The sequence below is a fragment of the Mustela nivalis genome (genome assembly GCF_964662115.1).
Source record: "Mustela nivalis genome assembly, chromosome: 16".
NCBI lineage: Eukaryota > Metazoa > Chordata > Mammalia > Carnivora > Mustelidae > Mustela > Mustela nivalis.
In genome coordinates, this window is record NC_139035.1 from 21,177,712 (window position 1) to 21,204,011 (window position 26,300).

At 37.7% G+C, this 26,300-nt stretch overlaps 1 protein-coding gene across 3 annotated transcripts in view; it reads left to right on the plus strand.

The window, feature by feature from the left end:
- The window catches only part of HMCN1 (hemicentin 1), a gene marked incomplete at its 5' end in the record, with an annotated part of 468,943 nt that overhangs the window by 97,925 nt on the left and 344,718 nt on the right, over positions 1 to 26,300 (plus strand). For all 3 annotated transcript variants that reach the window (XM_082702942.1, XM_082702943.1, XM_082702944.1), the window contains one exon: positions 9,127 to 9,197. In XM_082702942.1, coding sequence (XP_082559068.1) covers positions 9,127 to 9,197 — 71 coding nt within the window. The remainder of the gene's footprint in view (positions 1 to 9,126; positions 9,198 to 26,300) is intronic.

The window sequence follows — 26,300 nt, forward strand, 5'->3', positions numbered from 1 at the left end:
GCAGGGACCCTATTTCCCTTCCTCTCTCTCTGTCTGCCTGCCTACTTGTGATCTCTGTCAAATAAACAAAATCTTAAAAAAAAAAAAGACTTACCATACCTAAAATGCATATAACTACACTAAATTTCACAAAAGTGGTAACCACTTATAATTTAACAACAGTACACATATTCCAGGTTGTGTTACAATTAGAGTGATAATCTTAAAAAAAAAGTTCTTTTCTTTCTTACAAGTACTTTAAATTGGCTGAAGTTGATTTCTTTCACTATAACTACCTATGAATATTTGCTTCTGGTCTTATTTCTTTGTTTTCCTTCTCTAAATGAATTTTCTTTTTATGTAGTGATTGATACTTTTTTGGGGTACAAATTTGAATGGACTCTTCAGTATAGATTTTCATCTATTTTTTTTTAAAAAGATTTTATTTATTTATTTGACAGACAGAGATCACAAGTAGGCAGAGAGGCAGAGAGAGAGAGAGGAAGGGAAGCAGGCTCCCTGCCGTGCAGAGAGCCCGATGCAGGACTCGATCCCAGGATCCCGGGATCATGACCTGAGCTGAAGGCAGAGGCTTTAACCCACTGAGCCACCCAGGCACCCGATTTTCATCTATTTTAATTGATGACATAAATGTTGCCAAATCTGGCTTTATTTATTTTTTTTAGATTTTTTAAAAAAATATTTTATTTGTTTATTTGACACAGAGAGAGAGATCACAAGCAGGGAGAGAGGCAGGCAGAGAGAGGGGGAAAAAGCAGGCTCCCCGCTGAGCAGGGAGCCTGATACGGGGCTCGATCCCAGGACCCCGAGACCTGACCTGAGCTGAAGGCAGAGGCTTAACCCACTGAGCCACCCAGGTGCCCCTATTTATTTAGATTTTAATATTCATTTGATTTTTTTTTTTTAATTGAAGGATAGTTGACACACAGTGTATCTTAGTTTTGGGTGTACATAGAGATTTGACCACTCTATGTTATGCTGTATTCACTGCAAGTGTCATCAGTTTTCATTTGATTTCTACACATTCGTATCTGTCAGTATTTCCCCTTGTGATTTCTTCTGTTGCGTTGAAAAGGAGAATGTTATTCTTCTATATATCAGATTTATGTTCTAATTTGGATTCAGTTAAATTAATTATAATGGTTATATTAAACCAGTTAAGCCTATTGGAGTTTATTTTACTATATATTACAAAATTTGAATTAAATTGAAATATTTTTTAAAATAATCATGTTTTATATATCTTGTCTTTAGATACTAGTTTGTATGTAGGTTATTAATTATTTTCTAGTTATTATATATTTCTTTATATACCAACAGTTCTGTCTTCTTAGTTATTGATGCTGATGGCCTTTATTGTTTTACCAATTTTCATTATTATAATTGTCCATGTGCTGATCAGAATGAATTTAAGAATATTGTTGCTAAGTATTCTAAAATACTTAAAGCAAAATATGTAAGTTACTAAAATACATACAAGCAAAAAAAAAACTTTTTTTTGAGATTTTTTAATGTATTAAATCCATAAATTATCAGAATGTATGTATTTTAATATTTAGCTTTTTTTTTTATAACAATGGTCTTTTTTCATAAAAAATCTTTTATACTCTTCAATAAAGAGTATATTTAATTCAAGGTCTTGATAAACCTGGAATGCTTAACGTGTTGCTGGGATTATAAATGAGTATTTCCTCATTCAACCTTCCTAAGTCTGGCTTGTGTGGGGGTCTTCTAGCCAGTTGGAGGCGCCATTATATAAATTGTATAATTTGGTTGAGTCCATGCAGGAATTAAATGTTCTGATATTTGCATTTAAAACTCGCACTATACAAAATGGGGATGGATGGTAAAATCCATGCTAACAGTTTAAACCAGACTTCAGAGAAGCACAAGGAGGAGGAGAAGATCCTTCAGGCATGCCGCCAGGAGGGATAACCCCCAGACACCCGGATACCCTTGGGCCACGTGCAGACTCACACTGGACCTTGAGGTCCTGCCTCAAGCTGCAGGCTGAGCTCAGCATTTGGCCAGATGGGCTGTGGGATTGCCCTTCCTGCCAGATGTGGGACAAGCACTGTGCTTCAGCCTGCGGTGGGGTCTGGTCAGCTGAGGCGGACATCTCTTTCCAAGGTCCCAGTCTCTGGCAGGCAGGGGTCCCCCAAGGATCTTTAAACCTTGGTGCTGAGACATGCTTGGTACCTGTTAGGAAGGTATAGAAGGTTTGCCCCCATGGAGACATGGCTTTCAGCGGCCAGAGCTCCCAGCCCTCGCCATCCTCACATCCAGGTCCCTGCTGGGCTGGATGGTGGAGAGTGTCAGCTATAGAAGCAGGACCAGGATAGGGTAGGGCCTGGGGCATGCATGGTAGGCAGAGGCTGAGAATCTGTCTTCAGAAGTAGTGGCAGGCCGGACCACACGTGAGCTAAGGCTCCAGGCTCAGACTGCATGTTCTACTGTCCCATTGAACTTCAATTACAAAACACAAATTCAAAGATAAGATTATTTCAAGATACATGATTCCAAAGCATTCTCAACAGAGCAGGGACCTCTGAGAGCAGGGCCATGTGAAACTGCACTGATCTTAAGTCTAGCCGTCAGCCCTTTAATTTGAAAGGCACACCCAGACATTTCTGATTCTGCCATGTCTCTCTTTTAAAAAAAGGTTTTTTTAGATATTTTATTTATTTGTCAGATAGAGAGAGAGCATGCAAACACATAAGCAGGGGGAGTGGCAGGCAAAGACTGAGGGAGAAGCAGACTCCCTGCTGAGCAGGAAGCCCGATGTGGGGCTCCATCCCAGCACCCTAGGATCATAATCTAAACTGAAGACAAACACTTAACTGACTGAGCCACCCAGGTGCCCTTCTGCTCTGTCTCTTTAAATATATTTGCTCGCTTGTACACTTCCGGTCAGTTTGAACTATTTGTTGAATGAATGAATGCAAATATTTAGGGGAAACCATATATATAATATCACATATATACAGACATATAAATGATTCTATCATATTTTTAGCAATGTCTCTGAGTCCCATATTTTTGTCAATGAAGTGTTCCTTCATAAATATGAGTTTGGATTTCTGAATTATATTTTGCCTGGAAACGTGACCAAAGGACTACATGCATTTGTTTACTTGTGGAAACCATCATGGCTGAAGTTGAGTCTATTCTCTTAAGATGTGGACATTTTCACAATATTAGTAATTCATTTCATAGGACTAGAAAATATATATTTTTCTTCAACATTTTACTCCTTTTGTAATTTTTCTTCATCCCTAACAAATGTCTAGATTTATTGGAAAGACCACTAATGCTAAGGAATTGCCTAAGAGAACAACTAAAATTTTGAAATGAATTCTAATTTTATCTTAAATTTAAAAACACAATTCCTTATAAGAATATCATTATTTAAGGGGCAACTGGGTGGCTCAGTGGGTTAAAGCCTCTGCCTTTGGCTCAGGTCATGATCCCAGGGTCCTGGGATCGAGCCCCGCATCGGCTCTCTATTCAGCAGGGAGCCTGCTTCCCTTCCTCTCTCTCTGCCTGCCTCTCTGCCTACTTGTGATCTCTGTCAAATAAATAAAATCTTTGAAAATATATATATATCATTGTTTAGAAATTTAAAATGCTATTGTACATTGTATTCATTTTCTTCTTGTTTGCTTTCAGAGTGCCTTAATCACACTGGAAAGCTTATTAAATAAATTTTATCATTATATTAAATTTTATTAAATAGCTTGACAAAATATTATATGTTTTCTTCTTGGGTATACCTTGTCAATACATGGGTATATTTTGGGTATTAAAATGCCATTTTTTAAATTTAGGGTTTCAGGTAAAACTAAGAGTTTGGACTTTGTTGGCCATTAAAATTCCCACACTTGTTTTCACAAGAGTGCTTGCTGCAGCTCGGCTAAGGTCCAGTGTAAGCAATGACATCCTTCCTACTTAATACACCTCAGAGTCCTGTGTCGATTACTAGGGCATTCTTCTTTGCTTCCTGTTCTGAACAGCTGTGTAACATTGCTGAATTCATGTTCACAATTTTTTCTGTATCCTGTTCAGCAGCAGGCCAAGTGAAATGACCCTTGCATTTTACAAATATTGGCTGCAGTTTCGCTAAGTACATGTATTTAATGTTATCATACAACTCATTGTTAAATGAATAATCTCTTTGGATAGTGGAGCAGAATGCTATGTAATCAATATGAGATAACTGGCATGAATTCACCAGTGGCCCAGATTTTATAAAACACACCAAATACATCACTTTATGTCAGAACAATCATTAAGGGCATTTAAGTGGTCTTCAAAATTACCTATTCTCGTGTGAGTAGCGATGTACTCAATTTAACGAGTCCTGAAATATACTTTGGCATTAGCTTAGTTCAAAGTCAGGAGACAGTTTTGTTTTCATGGATTAGATGCAGATCATTTAAAAATGGTGCTGGACAGCAACATTATAACTGAATGAGGATAGGGAAATCTGGGAAGAGTGGATTGTGGATTAAAGTGAAAAGTGAGAGTGAATATAGTTACTAATCTGTTTTTCTGTAGCATTCCAAAGCAGGAAACAAAATAATTTTCATTTAGACAACTTTAATGCTTTGAATAGATCTGTTTACTAGTAACTTGGCACATAGAAGACATTATAATTGATTTGTGTTGAATTGACACAGAGTAGAGTTTTTAGAGCATGGAACATGTTGAGATTCAGTTCATGGGAGGGATTCTGAACAGCCCATGTCCCAGTGCCTGGAATTTCTCTGCTCTAATGCCAGCCTCTGTTAATCTGATGTTCTCTTTGTTCCCAGCTCCTTCCTCATCTCCTCCTTGATACTTTCACTGTGTATTTCCCTAGAGCTCAGGGGTCTCTCTTCTCCCTGGACACTGAGAAAGTTTGCTCTCCCTTTCTGTATTACTTGGCTCTTTTCAGGCATTAAATAGACTTTCCGATGTTTCATAGCTTGCTGTAGTTTTCAACAATTCCCATTATGACAAGCTCTGTGACTTATATATATGTTTAATTCTTCTATAATGCTCTACAAATATTGTTTAGTTTATAATGCAGCTAGGGGTTCTCATTTTAACTTTTCACGTATTTATGTGTAACTGTAAATATAAAGCCAAGAACTATATATTTTCTAAAACCAAAGAAATTGGGAATACCGTTATCAAATCATGCATGGGTACTGTTTAAACCCGAGCAAGCAGCAGTTTCTTTTCCTCATATTATCAAGAAGCACTTTGAGTAAAGAAAAACCATAAGGAGCAGAAATCTGTTAGTGGAAAGGAAAAAGGAAGTGAGAAACTGGATATCGATCTTGCCAAGTGAAGCAGTGAAAGAAAATATTACCTTGTGAACTTCTTTCCATTATTTTCTCAAATACAATCCAACAACTGAGATTAAGAGAACAATGGCTGAGATGCTGGAAATAAATCCAACCCATCTGATAAGTCCCTAGGAAACGAGAAATAACAAAATGAGAAGAGGAGACTGCCTTAGGGTTTTGGACACTTTTTTTTTTTTAATCAAAAATGGTCTTCTGAAGCATGACATATTTCTTATATTTGCAATGATACATGTTGCCCTAATATTTCTTTTTCCTTAGATTTTATTTGTTTATTTATTGATAGAGAGAGAGTACATGTGTGAGCGGGGGTGGGGGGCAGAGGGAGAGGGAGAGGGAATTTCAGGTGGACTCTGTGCTGAGCAGCTGAGCATGAAGCCTGATGCAGGATTCGGTATCAGGACCCTGAGATCATGACCTGAGCTGAAACCAAGAGTCCAGTGTTCAACTAACTGAGTCACCTAGATACCTGCGATTGTTTGTTTCTTTTTTAAGATAAGCTATATGTAGAAAATGGTATCTATTGATTATGTATTCATAACTTGGTTGAAGTGAAGAACAAAACATTTGGATAATAGGGAAGACTGAAAACCTTCTTGGTTGGCTAACCAGTGTCCTATTGATCATGTCCCATGGATGTTAGCTATAGCATGGAGGTTTCATGATGTAATGAAAAGAGCAAATAATAAAAGATCTGAAGGCCTGGGTTTAACCTTTAACCTTTATTCTTTTTTTTTTCTTTATTATTCTTTGGTCTATTAAAGATCATTTCCAAGCATTCAGTAATAAAGAATTCTGGATATCGTGTGCATCAGATTAGGCATTCAAACATGGCCTGTCTTGCCTGTGGTCCAGAAGAAAGGAGGAGAAGGTTGGTAGTAACAATCATCAATAGAATGGAGATCTTGGAAAAAAGAACAGCTGCACATGTTGCTCTGTGTAGAAAACGTTTTCAGATATCTTAGCTTTTTTTTTTTTTTTCCTACCACCAAAGTTTTCAAGTTCATCTTCCCTGGACAGAGTTGTACCTGCTGGATGTCCTCAGAGGCTTGGCAGGGGATGAAACCAACATGAGCAAAAAGGAAGAGAAGAGGACATTGCTCATAATACAACTGGCACAGGGCTGTATGAAGCAACGAGAAAGACAGGAATGGAAGGGAGGAGGCTGATTTTGCCGAACAGTCATTACCATTCAATTCGAAAGAATTGGAAAGGATGCTTACAATTGGAGGGATATGGCAGTTCAGCAAGCCCTCACCTCTCTTTGAGTATCTCTCATAACTGATAAAAGATTTATCTCCACTGTTCAGTGTAGTTTGTAAAAAGGCTTATTAATGAACTGCAGGAGGGATTTCCTATCTTTGTTGAAAACAAATGGGTATTTGAGTCTATGGATATAAACGAAGGCTAATCAGTCCTCCTATTTTAATAGCAGTCCTTGGTCTCCACTCTTAAAGAGCAGTCATATATCCAGGGCTAATTTTTAAATTCTTATTGTAGGAATTTTCTTGTATGGGTGCCCTCTTTAGTCTTATGTCATTGCTTTCCTCTAGTACTCTTTGTATTTCTTCCTAAGTCTTGAGCTTTGAATTCCAGAATTATTTCAGTATTCTGCCATGTAGGAACATAGACGTTTGGCTTGACAATGTTGCTGACAATTTATATGTCAGGGTGTAACCGTCTGGCATATTCTTTGCTATTTTGCATTCCTTTGCAAAGTATGCCTTTGTTTAGTCTTGAGGGAGTAGGCTTCTCTGATTTTCCATACACTTGGGACAAGACTTTCGTATAACTAATAACTGTTCTGCTTGGTATGGAATGCAGATGTTTGCATTTTCACCCAGTTTCTCCAGTTGCTTCTCCATTCCTTTTGCATACTGCAAGGTGTCTAGTCTAATCTGTGATGAAGGATGCAGGCATAGTTTTCATGTGACTTCTAAGAAAAATTACAGGGGTTATGGCAGACAAATTGGGCTTCCTTTCCAATTTACCTCATTCTAAAATCCTACAGTCTGTTTTTGTATTATATTTAGCACATTATAGAAGGCCTAATTAATTATTATCCTTTGAAGTCATAAAGGCGTTTGTCTAGCTGTGTGCCTTTGAAGCTAGAAAAATGTGTTATAAAAAGTCAGTGTTAAATATTTTTATGATTTTGTACTGAAGTTGCTTATTGTCATTTTGAATACAGCCTGTATCTTCATTAGATAAAATAGATTTTCATCCACCTGGGAATTTAAGGTGATATGTCTGTGCACGTGATACTCTGATGAATTTTAATCCTGTATTCCTTAAATAGATGAATGTTTCTTAAGGAAGTACTCGATACCTATAAAGGCCGCTTTCCACTTGTCTATTTTACAAGTTGATGGTAGGGGCGCCTGGGTGGCTCAGTGGGTTAAGCCTCTGCCTTGGGCTCAGGTCATGATCTCAGGGTCCTGGGATCGAGCCCCACATTGAGCCCCACATCGGGCTCTCTGCTCATCAGGGAACCTGCTTCCTCCTCTCTCTCTGCTTGCCTCTCTTGCCTACTTGTGATCTTTGTCTGTCAAATAAATAAATAAAATCTTAAAAAAAAAGTTGATTTTTTTTTTTTTAAGAAAATGATCTTTGTGGATTAAAATGTTTACCACAGACATACTGTATCCTAGGAAAAAAATATTGTCAACTTAACCCACCCTGGTATCTGGGCTTTTTCTCTTCCCCTGACTTTAGTCCTGCGGTGAGGGTGGCAGCAACCACAAAAGTAATTATGTTGGTCAAAGTCAGCTCAGGAGAATGGTGATAGTGACAGACAGCACCCCCAGCCCTGCGGGAAGGATGTGGTAGGGACGATATCCTCAACTTTTAATGTCCTCATTTCAGTGCCTCTGCAAGTTCTTAAAAACCCTGTGGCATTCCTTTGCAGTGAGGCAGATGGAGCTAGAGTGTATTATGCTAAGCAAAATAAGTCTATTAGAGAAAGACAACTATCATATGATCTCTCTGATATGAGGAATTTGAGAGGCAGGACGGGGATGGGGGAAGGGAGGGAAAAAGTGAAACAAGATGGGACTGGGGAGGGAGACAAACCATAAGAGACTCTTAATCTCAGGAAACAAACTGAGGGCTGCTGGGGGATGGTAGGGGAGGGAGAGGGCAGCTGGGTGATGGGCACTGGGGAGGGTGTGTGCTATGGTGAGTGCTGTGAACTGTGTAAGCCTGCTGATTCACAGACCTGTACCCCTGAAACAAATAGTACATTATATGTTAATAAAAACGAAACAAAACAGAACACAAAAACCCTATGGCATTGATGTTCATTTGTTTTTATGTTGTTTAACGTTAAACTTTTTATTTTCAGCTAATTTGGACTTATAGGAAAGTTGCAAACAAATTTAGTGGAGAACACAGAATTATAGGCTGGGTAACTGATTAATGTAGAGTCCAGCAACAAAATAGGTATTCAATAAATATTCACTAACCAGTGAGAGTACAGAGGGACTGAAAGGGACTGAACCTGGGGTCTCCTGACTCTTTGTCTTATGACATTTTTCACTGTCCCTCTGAATTTCTTAAAGCTAAAAATTTACGTAAGCATGATTTCTAGCAAAATCTAAGTTATTCGTTGGTAGCTAGCTATAAGCTGAGAAAAAGTCTGTTGTTTTGCTGGCTAAATGTTTCTTATTCATAAATAACCATATAGTGTGCAGAATGAAAGACATGTGCAAACACAATAAAGTCTTTAATGCTGTTGATTACCATTTATTCACTGGTGTTATTTTTATCTTCATAGAAATTGGCCCAGTGACAATTACCACAGATCCCAAGAAGTTTCAATATGAACTCAGAGAACTGTATGTTCAGGTAAGTGCTTGCTTTCGCTTTTTCAGTTTGTTTTAGGGGAAAGGAAAAGCATGAACTTTTATCTGATTTCCCTTATTTTTAAATCTGATAGAAGTCATTGTTGACTTCTAAATTCCAATACCACTTCTTTTTCTCACTTCTCACTTTCTTACTACTGCCTCTCTTGCATGCTGAATAAATTGAACAGTAGATGTGGGAGTAGGGCAGATTGGGTTCACCTTTATCGATGAATCACCCATGGCTGTTGTCATGCAACAGTAGCAGATAAAAGAAGTTTTGACAGACTATTTGGCCCTCTTAGCCCAAGATATTTACTATATGACCCTCAACAGGAGTTTACTGAATCCTGCTCTCAGGGAGTCCCTTCACTGAGATTCATAAGGAACAGTTAATTCTTTCCCCTTAATGGAAATGGTATAATTAAAATAATTTTTATATTATGTGCTATAAATCAACTCTATAAAATTTTTGATCCTAAGTATAATTTGGTTATGAGAAAAGAAGAATAATACTGGTTTAACTGTTATTCTGAAAACAGGACTTGGAGATAGGGTTAGTCTGTACTTTCTCCTTAGTGCTGCTCTAAGATCATTGCTAAATCCATTCATTAAAAAAAAACGACAAAAACTTGCTCTTTGAGGCTGCTTCACTATGCTATCCTCCATGGATGGTCTCTGCTGCAGTCATTTCCATCATTCCTATAAGCTTCTGGTACCTGGCTCTTTGGCTACGTTTCCTGTTCAGGGCTGCCACTATTCCAGGGACTTCAGCATTTATGGGAATGACCTGTCAGAACCTTCTCCCCCTCAGTTCCTTGACCTGCTAGTCATCCTCAATAACCTGTTCTTTCCTTTATCTCAGTCTTCCATGCACTTTCTGGACCTTATCATCACTAATCCATTCTACCTCTCAAATCACGCTAATTCAAGCATTAGAGTAACGGCAACCAACTGTGCACCACGCTTGTTGGCACAATTGTTTACAACTGTTCTTTACCCTCACTGACCCCTGTCCTGTCTTCCTGTCTCCCAGGCCATCAGACCATCAGATCTCTCCTTTTCTTTTTTCTTTCTTTCTTTTTTTTTTTTTTTTATTTTCCCCCAATCTAGCTCAGAGTCCTATCATTTTAAAAACACACATTTTTCTTTCTTGTTCATTGCTTTTCTGTTCAAAAGGCAAACCTTGTTCCCCTCTGACCCCAGTGGTCTGCATTATTCATGCTCGTCCACCAGTGGTCAAGTGCGGTTGAAGTCTAACAACAGGGCAGGTTGTTGATTCCACTGTAAATACAAACCCATCTATCTCCACTAGACTCTAAATACTCCCATGATCTTACTGTGTTTATTGGTCAATTAATCTCCCATTTTAGGACACCTGGGTGGCTCAGTAGGTTAAGGCTCTGCCTTCAGCTCAGGTTATGATCCCAGGAAATTGGACTCCTTGCTCAGTGGGGGAGACTGCTTCTCCCTCTGCCTCTGCCCTTCCCCCTGTTTATGCTCGCTCTCTTTCTCTGTCAAAATAAACAAATAAGATCTTTAAGAAAAATAAATCTCCTGTTTCTCCCAATGACAATTACAGACCTTGTCTACTATTTTTAGACTTTCATCCCCTTACCCTTTTACGACTGGCTACTTCAGTGAGTTACCTACTCTGAGCAAGTGACCGCACTTACTGTTTCAAATACAGGTACATAGAAATGGCAGCCCTCTCTTCCTCATACCTCAGATCCACTGACATCCAGTACCCATTCTATTCTCATTCTTTACTTGATCTCAACTCTGGCTTTCTCAGGATCCTAGCTCTCTCAAGCTATTTCTCTCAGCTGCTTAAAAGCTCCCATTTATTCTTTTTATTTTTTTTAAGATTTTATTTGTTTATTTGACAGACAGAGATCACAAGCAGGCAGAGAGACAGGCGGGGGTTGGTTTTTAACTTTCTAAATGTTTTCCATATCAATTGATTTCTATTTCTGTTGGTACTGCCCTAGTCCCAATTACTGTATCTTCAGTCTAAACAAATTTAAAAAAAAGCTTCTAAGTGATTTTCCTGCATTTATTCTTGTTTTTATTTTCCAGGCTATTCTCTATTCTGTAAACAAAATGATCTCAAAATACATTTCTGAAATGATCTCGAAATACATCTATGCATATTTCCCCCTAATATTCTCTACTGTCATCCCCACCTCATCAAATTCTTCCCATGATTTTGAGTGACCTGAGATCTGCCTCTGTTTCAGCCTTCTTTGCTCTGGGCTTGGGCTCTGTCTTAAGGGGCTCCCCTTGTTTGTATCCTCATCCATCTCCCAGTGGCATTTTTGCACATGCTCTTCTCCTTGGATGGAAAGTTCCTATCCTACATCCTGCCTTCAGTTCCATGTTCCCCTAACCCGATTTGAAATCCTGTATTCCAAGTCTAATCTTGAGTACCACTTACTCAGAGATCCTTCCCTGTCCTCCAGGCTAGGTCATATATTGCTACCTCTCTCCATTGCAAAGTAGTTGGGATTTCACACTGAAGAACCATGTCTGATTTAGTCATCATTACCCTAGTAAAATGCATGACATATAGAACATGCTTACTCTTTGATAAAGAAAGAAAGATTAAATATACCAACTGAGTCCAAGTTGAAGAGTTGAAATTTAATACTTTGAAGTTGAAGTTGAAGAGTTGAAGTTTAATACTTTGGTTTCACTATTAGGTGAATGAGTTGATTTGTAACTGTGTATGTAACTGTGCATGATATGAGCATAACTGGGGGATAGGGTGAATAAGTCAAAGCTTGGCATTACAAATATGTATTCAGTCATGATTCTTTTATTGTGCCTCTATCATTTTTAAATTATACACTAAAATAAACTATATTTCATGAGAAATCTCAATAGATTTCCATAGTTATCCCTTGGCTCTTTTTCTCTTTTACTAAATTTATTCTGATTATTTTTTCCACTAATAATCCTCCATTTCCTTTCTCTTATACCATGTCATTCTTTCAGTCTTTTCTTGATACTTACTTAGAATTTACTTTTCTATCACTCACTATAGCAAATTCTTTGCCACTTTAGGTGTCCAGATCCTCTGAAAAAAATCTTTCTTTCTTTTTTTTTTTTTTTAAGATTTTGTTTATCTGACAGAGAGAGATCACAAATAGGCAGAGAGGCAGGCAGGGGGGCGGGGGAAGCAGGCTCCCTGCTGAGCAGAGCCTGATGTAGGGCTCGATCCCAGGACCCTGGGATCATGACCTGAGCTGAAGGCAGAGGCTTAACCCACTGAGACACCCAGGATCCCCTGAAAAAAAATCTTTCCATAAAAATTTCCATCCTGTACATGAATTATGGGAATTAGAAATTGTACTGCCCTGGTTGTTAAAATTTTTATGTTGCTTTATTCTGCTATGAACTCCTGCGAGCAAGAGCCTTGTAGCTCTCATTGGGCCTCTTGATCCATCCATGAGGTAACTGGTATATGCACTAGAGTAGACTTAAATAGGTGTGGAATAAGTGGATGTTATATGAGGCTAGCCTCTTTTAAAAATACATACTTAACAGTAAAAACTATATATAATATTATATTATTATATATTAATTATATATCATTGTGTATTATGTAGAATATATAGTATATATTATATATATTATATATATTCCTTTACACTCCTTGACCCCTGTCCTGTATATGTATTATATATATAATATATTATCAATATTATAATTACACAATATTATATAAATATAATAAAAACAAATATAATTTAAACTTACTTGACAGTACAAAGAATGACTTAAAAACCCAGTTATCAGTTTTCATTACATAGAGATTCAGAAGGGCCAAGGAATGGAGGTTTCTAGCTGATAGAATATTAAGAAAGGATTTACTGTACTCATTTTTTTTTCCCTATGCAGAAGTGCAGCTGAGCTGTATTCTTTAATATCTGGCTAGAATGAAAATCCCTACATTCTCAATGAGGCCTGGCACTGGCACTTCCTGACTTCCTGCCTCTCCCTTTCTTTTGTTCTGAAGGATCTTCAAGGTGTGTGCTTACCCTCTGTGCTCCATTTGTCTCCAGGGTGAAGGATCAGGATTCCTAGCTCACCCTCCATTGATTCCCTCCCCAGAGCAGCACCTCTGGAATTGTGCCTGACACAAGCACTCCATAGGGTCGTATCATGTCTCTGCTCAAAAAATTAATCTTTCTTTTCTTTCCTCCTGGAATGAAAGCTGATGTACATTTTTCTGGAGGTTTTCTCTGGTCTGGCTATATCTTATGGGGTTTATTTTTGCATTGTCTTGGGATCCAAGAGGATGCTTAAGTAGAACAACCAGTTTGGGAAGAAAACAAATATTTACTTTTGCCCTTTATTCAACATTGGGCATTGTTACAGGCATTGTTACATTTTAAATGAGTGGCAAGATTTTTCATTAAGTAAGGGTCAGGTATGAAAAGACTCAAGGCTACATCATTGCTTAACCCCTAATCTGAAGAATATATTTTGTTTACTCATCAGTGTTTGCTTAGAGAAAATTTTATTATTTCATAAGTCAATCCAGAAGCTAAACTCCACAAATTTCATGAAATTTTAGCACGAGATACTAAATTTTGTTTTGTATATAATTTCCAGACCCCTCTTCAGTTCTCCTACCATTTTTAGTGACGCCCTGAAAATCACTGGTATCATGAACAACAAGAATTGCTGTCTTCTTAAAACTAACTTAGCTTTGGGTGCCTGGGTGGCTCAGTTGTTAAGTGTCTGCCTTCAGCTCAGGTCGTGGTCCCAGGGTCCTGGGATTGAGCCCCACATCAGGCTCCTGCTCAGCAGGAAGCCTGCTTCTCCCTCTTCCACTCCCCCTGCTTGTATCTCCACTGTCTCTCTTTCTCTCTGTCAAGTAAATAAATAAAATATTAAAAATAAAAAACTTAACTTTTAAAAGTTTTTTTAAACTTACTAATTTTTTTGCATTTTTAATAGTTTTGAAAAAAAGAAAAGTAAATTTAGTTTTAAGTAATTTAAATAATTGGCTGTTAACATTACACTAAACTTGGCTATTTTTTAATAGAGGTATAGGTAACTTGAAAAGCAATTTAAAATTTTCCAAAAAAAACTTAGAAAAAAAATCACCAAATTTAAATCATTAAATTTATAATATTATTTTCATTTTCCTTTGTTATCTTTCATTTGGAATACAAGGGAGTAACTTGAAAAGCATCTGAGCTTTCTCTCTGAGGAAAAGAAGGGAAGACAGATGTCAACAAATGGTATTCAAATCACAGAGCTTTGGGAATTAGTATCCCTGTAAATATGCAGTGCAAAGTCCTGTCTAAGGTCACATTCTTTATAGGAAACTCTAAACCTTTTTGATTTTTAGAAAATGGTATCACAGCAGTATGCTTTAAAGCCTTTTATCTATATCTTCTTCTTAAAAAGATTTTATTTATTTATGGGGGGGAGCAGAGAGAGAGGGAGAAACTGTCCCCTCCCTGCTCCGTGCCACCACCATGGAGCAGGAAGCTTGACTGACCCTGGGGCTTGATTCCAGGACCTGGAAACATGACCTGAGCAAGTTGCAGATGCTTCACCAACTGGGCCACCCAGGCGCCCCCTATCTATATGTTTTGTTTTTGTTTTTGTTTTAAAGAACAAAAAGCAATTAGTCAAACAGTTGAAATGTAAAGAAAAAGAGGTTTTACAATAATAGAGTTATTGTAAAAAAAAAAAAAATACTTTTTTTTTTCCATATAGATAGTTGGTACCTAAAACGGGAAAGCTTCATGTTCCCTTTGCAAAGTCTGTTAGTAAAATTGACCTTAAAAAAAGCAGAAATGAGAGTAAAAATGCGTAGAGCGGCATCATCACATACCAACAGGATAGTCAGGAAGAAGATTACTATTGCAATTCTTTAATAGAAGCAGAAGTATAAATAGGCAAACTGTAGCAGGCTGAAGTTAATAGAAAAAAGTGTTTTGTTGCTGTAGTGTAGGAACAGTTGATGTCAGGATTAATACTTGCAAAGGAGAGTATGAGAAACATGGCCAGACAGGCCAAAATGGTTAAAAAGAGGAGGAGAGGATAGTGCTGATTTTAGAAGAGCAATATATGGTGATAATTTTGTATACACTTTATCTAATTTCTAGTTTTCTAAATCATCTAACTACGTAAAAGTATACTTTTTATTTCTAGATTTATAGGAAAATCTATATGAATTTTAAAACCCAAACTGATTATAACAGAAAGAAATTAAGAAAAAGCAAAAAAAATATATACTAGAAAAGAAAAGGGAAGGGATTATAGGTAAGTGCAGATATAGACACACTGTAAAAATATGAAAGATGTGATTTTTGTTTTTAGTATTGGCCTTGATTCAACTGAAAACAGAAGCTTTTGTTTCTATTTAAGTTTTCTTTCTTACAAATGCATATATATAGAAGTGTATAAATTCAATTTTACAGGAGGAATGGTGTGTATTTAATTTAGGGAAAAAGGTGAGATATGGCTTCCAATGCATGTAACTCAGAATACATGTAAAAGCTTCAAGAATAGTAGAACCAGTGTCCCACCCAAAGTAAGGGCTTGAGGAATGTTAGCTATTATTATTACCTGTAGTACCCCGAAGTTTTTTTTAAGGGAAATAATCCCCAAAGAATCCTGCCATAAATGACCAGCAATTGTGGAGTATGTGCCTTGTGATGGTGCACATATTTTAAAGTCATTCTCTCAATTCACACCCACAAAAATATTAATATTCCTTTTTACAAATGAGGATACTCAAGCATTGAGATTTTGGTAATAAGTCTTCATCAGATCATCAAACTGGCAAGGAGTAAAGTTGGTGTCAAAGCTAGGGGTTTTTAATGCCAAAGCCAGTGTCCTTTATCACGCTGCTATTTTCTAAATATCGATTTAAGTAACCTAATTACACTATCCAAATTGATATTTATTTATAGAATTTTTCTTTGTATTTTATTTCAAAGTAGGGGTGTAGAGAATTAAAGACAGATGTAAGTCTAGGTCTGGTCTCATCCTCAATGAAATGAATTTATTCCTTGAAGGTTTTGTCTTTCACTGCTGCCTCTAATCACTTTGAGTGAATTTACTGAGTAGCAAATGATAAAGTTAATTATAAATAAATTTTATTTCTATTGCTTAACATATGTTCTCATTACTTACTCTGGTAAAGTTATTTAAGTATGACCTCACAAACACCTTGGAGAGACATGAGAAAAGATGCCCTTTAAGGGACTGAAAAGTAGTGTTCATACTGTAGTTGTATTTGTAGGTGAGGTTTTGATTATTTTTGTTAGAGTTGAAACTTCTTGCAGTTTGAATTAAACCCCTTTTAGAACTTTGATTTGCTGCTGGAGTTTTCTGCTAGACCATGTGAATTCTCTAAGGGACAAATAATCCTAAATCCTCAGAGAATAAAGAAAAAGGAGGGACCTGAGTAGAAATACTTGGCTTTTTTTCTAGCTATGTACCCTGATATGCTATCTAGAAGCAAAAATATAGATGATTTCTTAACAATATTTTATGTGTGCACTTCAAAGGACAGAGAGTGTAGAAGAGTGTTCTGACCATTGGATTACTTTTTCAAAGCAGACTATAAGCAGAATGAGGTGGATGTGGATTATGGTGATAAAAGTCTTGATTTTCTTTTCAAAGTGTGCATGTGTGTCACTGTTCCAAAGGGTAAACACATGAGTCATTGCAGAGTCAACATTACAGTTACATGTGACAAAATAACTTTAAGAAGAGGGATTCACTGACCCATGATGCCTGGGTTCACCCCATACATGCTCCTTCCCCAACCACAGGATAACTCTATTCCCCATAGTAAGAATTGCATCTGATTTTGACAGTTTTTAGGTGATGGTAAGGATGGAGGTCAAAATGCTTTCCGTGGGAGAATGTTTCATGATCTAAAGCCAGGACTCCTAGAGAAAATGATCAACCTCACGTTGAGCAAAAGGAATGTAGAAGAAATTAAGAGTTTCTTCTCAATCCAAATTGATCAAGAGCAGTTGTCAAGAAGCTGTCTTTATTCTTAGGCCTTGAAAAAGTGTCAGGGAGAATTGTGGAGTCTTGGTTTTGGTATTCCCTTTGTTACTCGTCCAGTTATTCCATCAGATGTCTGAATCCCTTCCAGAAACCTATTAATACCTTAGAAATGAACTAACCCCAGTTAGGGATTCTATAGCACTGGTCTTCATCACCAGATGATACATGGGGGCCCTCCTCCGGAGCTGTATCCTAGAGCCCCTCTTGGTGCTGGAGGCTGATACTGGGCTTTGGCCATCATATCATGTGACTGAATTCAGGTGCAGTCACCAGCTCAGTTGGTCATATTTCCTCCTATAAACTTTAAACCAGGTCTCCCTCCTTCTGTATTCATATTGATTTTTAAAAATCCCCATTTATCTAGACTTTTCATATATATGAGTCTCCTCCTGTGAGATGATCTAGCTTTTGGTTCACTAGTCTCGTTTAATGACTACTAGCTTTGAAACAACCCATACAATTCATCTATCTCAAACTTCCCCATAAATTACAGTGTTCATAAACTATAATGATTTTATTAGTAAAAATGCATTGTGTTTATATATATATTTCATAATATATATAAAATATACATATTTTATATATATTTTTTATTTTTTATTTTTCCCCCCAAGACTTAAAAGTACATAAGTGGTATAAATGCATTTTTCACACATAAAATAAAACACACATTACACAATCACAACATTATAATCTGCTTCCACTACCCAATAACAAAGATAATACCAAATGTGCTGGGGAGTATATAAAATCCGTATGAGAGTGTTAGAGTGGAAAGGAAGACAGAGATTTTAGTGGGAAGGCTGAATCTGAGGAGTACTAAGGAAAGACAGAGAAGGGTCATGGCCCAAGGAAAACAGGGAGAAAGAAAGCCTGCCTAATGCTTGAACAAGCAGATTGTGAGTGGTTGCAAGGGCCTCTTTAGGCCCACAGCCCTGCCCTCCTTTGGCTCCTTCTCTCTGGGCAGACAAGGGAGCCCTATGTTAGGAGAGATCAGGAGTCCCAACAAGGGACCTGAACAGTGTCTTAATTTGATGGGAGAAGAAAAGGTCACAATGAAAAGGTGCAGAATCCTTGAAGGACAAAGGAAGGAATTCTGTAAGTAGTAGGAAGGCATATCATGTTCTGATTTATTAATCCAGATATTGAATGGCTGGTACATAGTGTATCCTTTATGATTTTTTAAATTGAGGTGAACTAATCTCCTCCTAAGATCAGACATGAAAGAAGTTCCAACAAATTGAAAGATCAGTTGTGGAAGAGTCAGATCCTTATTACCGAGAAAGGATAACCTGAAAGTCTGGAAGTGGTTGTAATTGTTACCCTTTAATACATCTGAAAGCAAGGGCAACCGTTTTTGATGCCTGGATTTGGATTCCACCTTCTCCAAACTAGTAAAGGGCAACATGGTGGGCTGCCTGGAAGGTAACATCTTTTATTTTGATTATAGAGATTTAAAGTTTGGGCTCTGAAATGCTCTGATTGGGCACCCAGGTGGCTCAGCTGGTGGTTAAGCATCTGCCGTAGGCTCAGGTCATGATCTCAGGGTCCTGGGATCCAGCCCTGTGACAGGCTCCCTCCCCAGCAGGGAAGCTGCTTCTCCCTCTCCCTCTGCCCCTCCCCCTTGCTCATTTTCTCTCTCTCAAATAAATAAATAAAATCTTAAAAAAAAAAAAAAAAGAAATACTCTGATTATCTCTCACTATATCCCTGCTGTATTTTCTACAAGTGATGAAGACCAAATGTCACTAATGCATTAGGATTCTACAGTCATTCTGATTTATTTTATACTTGCTTGGATGCATTTTTATTTTAGGTTCAATGCAGTGTAATGGTTTCCACATGTACCTTCTGTTTTCTTGGTCATAAAATCACACAACTATGTTTTAAGGAAGAGAAATGAGGTTATAAAGTTTCAGCTTAAGACCAAGTTTCATTTCTAAATTTTATAGGTAAAGGGCAATGGACACAAGTAAGACATTTGAAGCAGTCGGTATTCACATGAAGGAAAAATGAAGTCTGCCTTTGAAACAAGGCTTAGTAGGTGATAGTTATGTTAGAATAAGGGTAAGTATTACAAGGCCACTAATACTTATTTTGGACTTAGGCATGAGCCTACCAAAAATGTTTCATTTATTCATTGCTTGGAGTTAAGCTTATCTGAGAAACGACTGATATTAACAATAGTTCAGTAAAAATGGATGATGAGACTAAAAGAAGGGGTGAGTTGACTAGAAGAGAAATAACAAGGCATGGGGTAAGGGTAAAGGCCTGCTCTGAGATTAGCCCTCCTAATACTCTGACCCGTTATTTGATGAGCATTTTCCCATTAAGATTTGGATAGGGACCTCATTTTTTTTTCCAGCTCCTCTCAGGGTTTAAAGGTTCAGTTTACTTCAGTGCTACTCCCACACTGTCTTGTATTTAGAAAAGACAGCGTGATAATCTCTGTTTTATTACTCCCTTGACTGATAAGATTTCTCTTCATTCTTATTTTATCTTGCTTTTCAGGAATTTATTTATTTATTTATTTTTACACAATTATCACTGCAACTCTGAGGTTATAGGTTTTTTTTTCTTTCCTTAATTCTAGGAGCGATATTTACTGTAAAAGTTCACATGCTTCTGTTTTTCCACTACCCATTTTTTTTCTATCTGAAGTGTCTTTGGCGGCTTAGTAAATCATAACCATCAGTCAGATTATAAAGATAAAATGAATATCAAAATACAGAGCAAGAATATGCCTACTGATCCAGATAAGTTCTATTTCAGAGCTCAAGGAAAAACACAAAGTTAGCCAAGTCAGGCCCTTCCCGCGTTACATTTTTGTGTACGTGTGCCGGTTTCTGTGGCTTTGGGAGATACAGTTCCATAGCCATGTGTGTTTTCTTTTGTTAAATATTAAAGCTGACAGCATGCCAGGATCAAGAGAGGGTGACAGAGGGAAAGAGACAAAGAGACAGAGATGCAGAGATAGGAGAGCTGGAGGGAGTTCGTTTTAGATGCCACTAAGAATATACTTGTACGTTTAGGAGGCTTAGCTCTGGAATTATATTACTTTGAAAGCAGACAGGCTAGGCCTGAGTAAAGCTCAGGCTGAACAAAGAACGCTTGCCTAGATTGTGTCAAGATTGCTTCTTTTGCACAATCTCATTCACCCATTTCCTCACTGTTCATTTATCCCTTCATCAATCAAACTACAAAGGAACACTTACTGAGTTCCTCAAGGAACAAAAAACTAGTGGGAGGAAACAGATCAATTCCAACACACTCAACAAATGCTTCAGTAGAAGAATGAACAATACTCCGTGGGTACCTTAAGGAAGAAGAACCTTTTTTCCTCTGACAAGCTACTTGCTTGCAGTCACAGAAACAGAGGAAGGTAATAAAATGCCCCAGTGGAGTTTGCACGAACTCTCAGGCTAGACAGAATTGAGTTCCAGTCTCTGCACTTTCACTTAGTAACTGTGTGACCCCTAGGAAAGGGGTTTTCAAGATTTAGTGCACTGGCAATGTAATGTGCTAACAATGACACCTACCTCATCAACCATTGTAAAGACTAGATTACAGTGTATGTGACGGTACCGTCTTAGTGCTTGGCTTAGAATGGACATCTGCTGACTTAGTACAAGTAAGGTGTCTTATTACCAGTAAAAGTGTCAATTAAATTAATGAGGCTTTTCATAGATTCAACGTCATCAATTCTATTAAACATCTATAATAGAATACTATTTTACTTTTTTTCCTGTTTGGTATTCAAGTCAAAACATAAAATGTTAATTTTTGTTTTTTTGTTTTGTTTTTTTGTTTTTGTTTTTGTTTTTTTTAAAGAAAGGACTCCTTTTTTAAAGCTTGGAACTAACGTAAAATAGTTTATGTTTAGAGTTTCGGTTGCAAGTCCATTGCCCCCAATTTAAAAATCTGTGCATGAGTTTGACATAAGTCAACCTGAAAGTATCTGATTTTGTGAATTTTATTTATAAGTATGGACATTTTGGCAATGATTGCCTTTAGTCCTCTTCTGCCAAAACTAGTTTACAAATCAGATGATCAGACAGTGATTTGAGAAAGACTATTAGCAAACCTGTGGGATGAGTTTCTAATATATATGTATCTCAATATAGTTATATAAATGTGCAGAAACTTTGTTTTAAACTGTGTGTGTGTGTGTGTGTGTGTGTGTATTTAAACAAAGTCAATAACTTAGAGATTTTTGGAGTAGATTGTCATTTGATTCCTGATCCATAGTAAATCAAAGCAACTTGAATTTTCTTTTTAATAACTTCTGCCAGGAAGCAAAGTTGATGGAAGTTAGAAGAAAGCAATAATCTTACAAATAACAATCTAGAATGAAGGCTATGTAACTAAACCAAGTATCATTCTAAAGCAGAGCAGTCCAACAGAAATATGATAAGCCACATGTGTAATTTTTAAAAACAGCTTAATTTTAATATTTAATTCAGTTTTGTCCAAAATATGACCATATCAACATGTCATCAGTGTGAAAAATTAGTACTTCTTTAGTTTTTCAATTTAAATTTTAGTTCAATAAAGTAAAATAAAATATTTGGTTCACTAGTTTAACTAGCCATATTTCAAATGCTCAAAAACTACTTTAGGCTTGTTAGTGGCCATTGTATTAGCTCATATCTATAGTATTCCTTTTCTAGATAATTTTAGTGATTATTTATGATTTAAAATGATTAGAAATTCAGACTCATATATCACATAGGGAGCTTTTAATAAGGATATAACATTATATGTTAACTTCATTTGTAAAAAAAAATTTGTTTCTTTTCTAGAACATATATCCACAATGAGATAGACAGTTTCACTAAGATATAAATAATTGGTTAACATTTATTTTTCGTTTTCAGTTATCCACTAACCTACCTGAACAAAAAAGGTAATGATTTAAAGATACTTTACTATTTTGGAAAGAGAAGAGTTGTTCCTGAGGACAAATTCTGATACGTAGTCAGTATGATTATAGTATAATCTGTGTCTGCAAGTGTGAAATTCGGGGCAGCATAATCATTTTTGTTGGAAAGAATACACTGATTTCCGGGGCACCTGGGTGGCTCAGTGAGTTAAGCCTCTGCCTTTGACTCAGGTCATGATCTCAGGGTCCTGGGATGGAACCCCACATTGGGCTCTCTGCTCAGCAGGGAGCCTGCTTCTCCAGCCCCACCCTGCCTGCCTCTCTGCCTACTTGTGATCTCTGTCTGTAAATAAATAAATAAAATCTAAAAAAAAAAAAAAAAAAGAGGGACGCCTGGGTTGCTCAGTTGGTTAAGCCGCTGCCTTCCACTCAGGTCGTGATCCCAGGGTCCTGGGATCGAGTCCTGCATCGGGCTCCTTGCTCGGCAGAGAGCCTGCTTCTCTCTCTGCCTCTGCCTGCCACTCTGCCTGCTTATGTGTACTCTCTCTCTGAGAAAGAAAGAAAGAAAGAAAGAAAGAAAGAAAGAAAGAAAGAAAGAAAGAAAGAAAGAAAACACTGATATACATCCACTATGAGTTTCTGACACACATGGATCAAACTGTTTCCTTTTGACTTGACATTCCCCCGTTTTTCTGGCTGCTTTGAGACTTTATGTTAATTTCTCTGTAAGAGTTAAAGACTTTGTTTTGAGAGTATGATATAAAAGAGTTTAAGGAAGAAAAAGAATGCCTTTCATTTGCAATTATATTTGTGAAATTCTCCGGAGTTACAGCTATTGGCTCATCACACCCTTTCCTTTGGGCATTAACCAGTGTTAAGCTTATTGTATACGAGGTTCAGTGTTTCACAGAGGTACTGTTTTCAGCAGAATAAGGTGGTTCCAATATTTATAAAAAATCTTGTCGACCATGTAAGTTTAATTAAAATGTGATTTCAAACTTCTTACTCAAACTTATAGGGTGAAAAAGTACTTAAAGGCTTAGAGGTTCCATTTCAACACATGGGGTTTTTTTAGGGCTACCTTCAAGTTTTAGTATGAGTCTGAAGATATGGAGGGATCTCAGTGGGATGCATTCATCTGGAGTAACTTCCAAGGATTCTAGTGGTCTCTAGAGTCTACTTCTGGGTGATGTTTTGAGATGAACTAAGGTATCCCTACATCCTCTTAGAGTAAATTTGAACACAAGTCAAGTGGCTCAAAGCTTGTCCTTTACTAACTGGACAGGGATTATCATTCTTGTCATTCCTAGGATATAACCCTGGAGATTACTTAGTTCTGATTTTTGGCCCATTGACAGAAGACTTCTCCCAACCCCTTAATATTAGGTGACAATTAGCAAAAGAATCTCTCTTTAGAATTAGTCTACCACAGAGCTAGCTTTATTGTATACTTGGCCATTTAACAAATGCTTGTGGAATGGGTAGATTTTATAATGTGATTCACATTCAGGTGGATTATGTCAAGCACAGTTGAGGAATGTTTTTGTTTAAGCTTCTGAAAATACAATAGGAACCTAGTTTTTTGAGCAGTCAAGAATATTCTTTACAGATGTGCAAAGTTGGCTTCAAGTAAGAGTTATTCCTATGCAATATATTAAAGTTATTAACATGTCCAATAGCTATTTCCACCTTCTCAGCACACAAATGCTTGTTTAAGGACATTTTTTTTTTTTTTAGCACATGACAATCTCTCTAAATAACTATTATGCAGAGGAAAACATGCTATATCATTGACATGTAAAGCATATTAAAGTAAAGCTGAAGCGTGAAGTATATTTGACTGGAAGAAAAGAGTAAGTTTTAAAGGGGCGAAGGCATATCATCTCAGCCTTAGAAGGAAGATAGTTCAATTAGTCAAATATTTACTCAGTGATTACTATGCCAGCAAATGTTATGCACTCAGGACTTAAGGACTTGACAAAGCACAGTTACTGCTATCAATGAGCTTATACAAAATGGGAGAATTTAGCCATGCATATACTTTTTAAAGATTTTATTAATTTGAGAGAGAGAGAGCATGAGTGGTGGGAGGAGGAGGAGAGAGAAGCACACTCCCTGCAGAGGAGGGAACCCTGTGCAGGGCTCCATCCTGGGATCAAGACCTGAGCTAAAAGCAGAGTCTTAACCAACTGTAGACTGAACCACCCAGGTGCCATTAGCCATGCATATGTTGGTGAGGAGTGCTGATGGTAAATGGAACAGTAGAAGGATGAATGAAAGTCCTAAAGGCATTACAGTGCAAAGAAAGGGGCATATTTAAAGAATAGGAAGCAGTCTTAGCTTAAAGGAAGCAATTTATGAAGAGGGAGCAGTAGGAGATAGGAAACTAGAAAGAGCATTTGATCCAACACAAGTAGTGAAAGATAGTAAGTAAAGATGGTACTGAAAGCTCTTTACCGAAGGAAAACTTTAGTTTGTTGCTAGACAGAGCAGAAGGCAAGATGGGAGGCTATACTTGTAACAAAATCAATGATAAGAAGAGTGAATTGTGGGAAATAAGGGGGAAGGGAGGGTACTGATTCATGACAGAAGTAGAGGAATATGGTTTGACCATTGATTAGGGGAAGGAAGAGGGAAGGAAGAGGGAGGAGTCAAGATGACTTAGGTTTGAACCTGAATATGGAGGCAGGTAGTTCCACTAACAAAAATAGGGAAGACATGGTTGGGGAAAATATAATGAGTTCTATTTTAGACCCTTGGAATTGTGAAGAGCTGTAAAACATCTAGGAGATTCTTTTTTAAAGATTTTATTTATTTATTTGAGAGCGAGTGGGAGAGCATGAATGGGTGGGAAGGGGCAGAGGCCAATGAGAGGGAGAAGCAGAATCCCTACTTAGCAGGGAGCCCAACCTGGGGCTCGATCCCAGGACCCTAGGATCATGACCTGAGCTGAAGGTGGACGCTTAACCAACTGAACCACCCAGACACCCTTGCAGTAGATGCTTAACAGGCAATGGAAAATGTAGTATTAGGGTTGCCTGAGTGGCTCAGTCAGTTGAGGCTCTGGCTCTTAATTTTGGCTCAGGGGTGGTATTGTTGGGTCCCCAGTGTTGGGTCCCCCAATAATGGGTCCATGGTCAAAGGAGCAAGGCTGATACAAAGTGAGGGTCAAGCAAAGCTTTATTTCGTGCCAAGCATCAATAATCAAACCAACCGTCAAGCAGACCGGTCGGGGCTGCTCCTTACAGAGAGGACCACCTCTCTCTGCTTCACAGACTAGTTTTTAGGGGCAAAGGCCATGTAGTTGGGCCTGGTCACACACAAGTGGCCAATGAGATTGCAATACACAGAAAAAGCTGCACAGTCATGCTAGGTCCTACACGGGTGGCCAATTGAACTACAGTTCACCTCATATTAGACATTTGCACTAGCCTATCACCTTGGTGAGAATTGGTACCCAAAAGGAGGGGCCCACACTCCTTGGTAGCTAGAGAGACAGTATGTGAGCTTTACTGATTGGATGTCTCCACCTGTCCCAACTCATCCCTGCATCCGGGCTGTTCTCTCTACCTGACCTGACCCACCCTTGTATTTGGGCTTTGTTACCTTGGACTGGTTTCCTGGACTTGCTTTTAAGTAAGTTCCCCTGGGGAGTCGGGGGGCAGGGTCAATTTAAGTTTTACTGCATAAACAACAAAATGGCTGTTCAACTGAGGTGGGGCCAGTCTGGCTAAATACAGTATCTCATGGGCTGTGAGCTCAAGCCCCAACTGGGGCTCTGCACTGGGCGGGGAGTCTGAAGATCCTCTCTCTCTGCCCCCATCCCAATCTCCCTCCCTTTCTCTCTCAAATAAATAAATCTTTAAAAAAATGTAAAATTGGAATTCGGGAGGTAAGTACAGTCTGAAGATACAAATATACAAGTTTTTGAGAACAGTATTATCTATTATCATTAATACACGTAAGTAATGATGGATAGGTGGTCAGTCCTGCAAGAATAGAAAGGATTGTTAACAGTAAAATTTCTGGGTGTCTTTGGCTGATGTCTTCTCAGAAGTGAAGATCAGGTTACTACAGTATTCAGTCTGCTACCATTAAGAAAGTGACATAATATTCCACAGGTGTCTCAATTTTAGAAGTGTTTTATAACCATTGGGGCTCTGTTCCAACTCA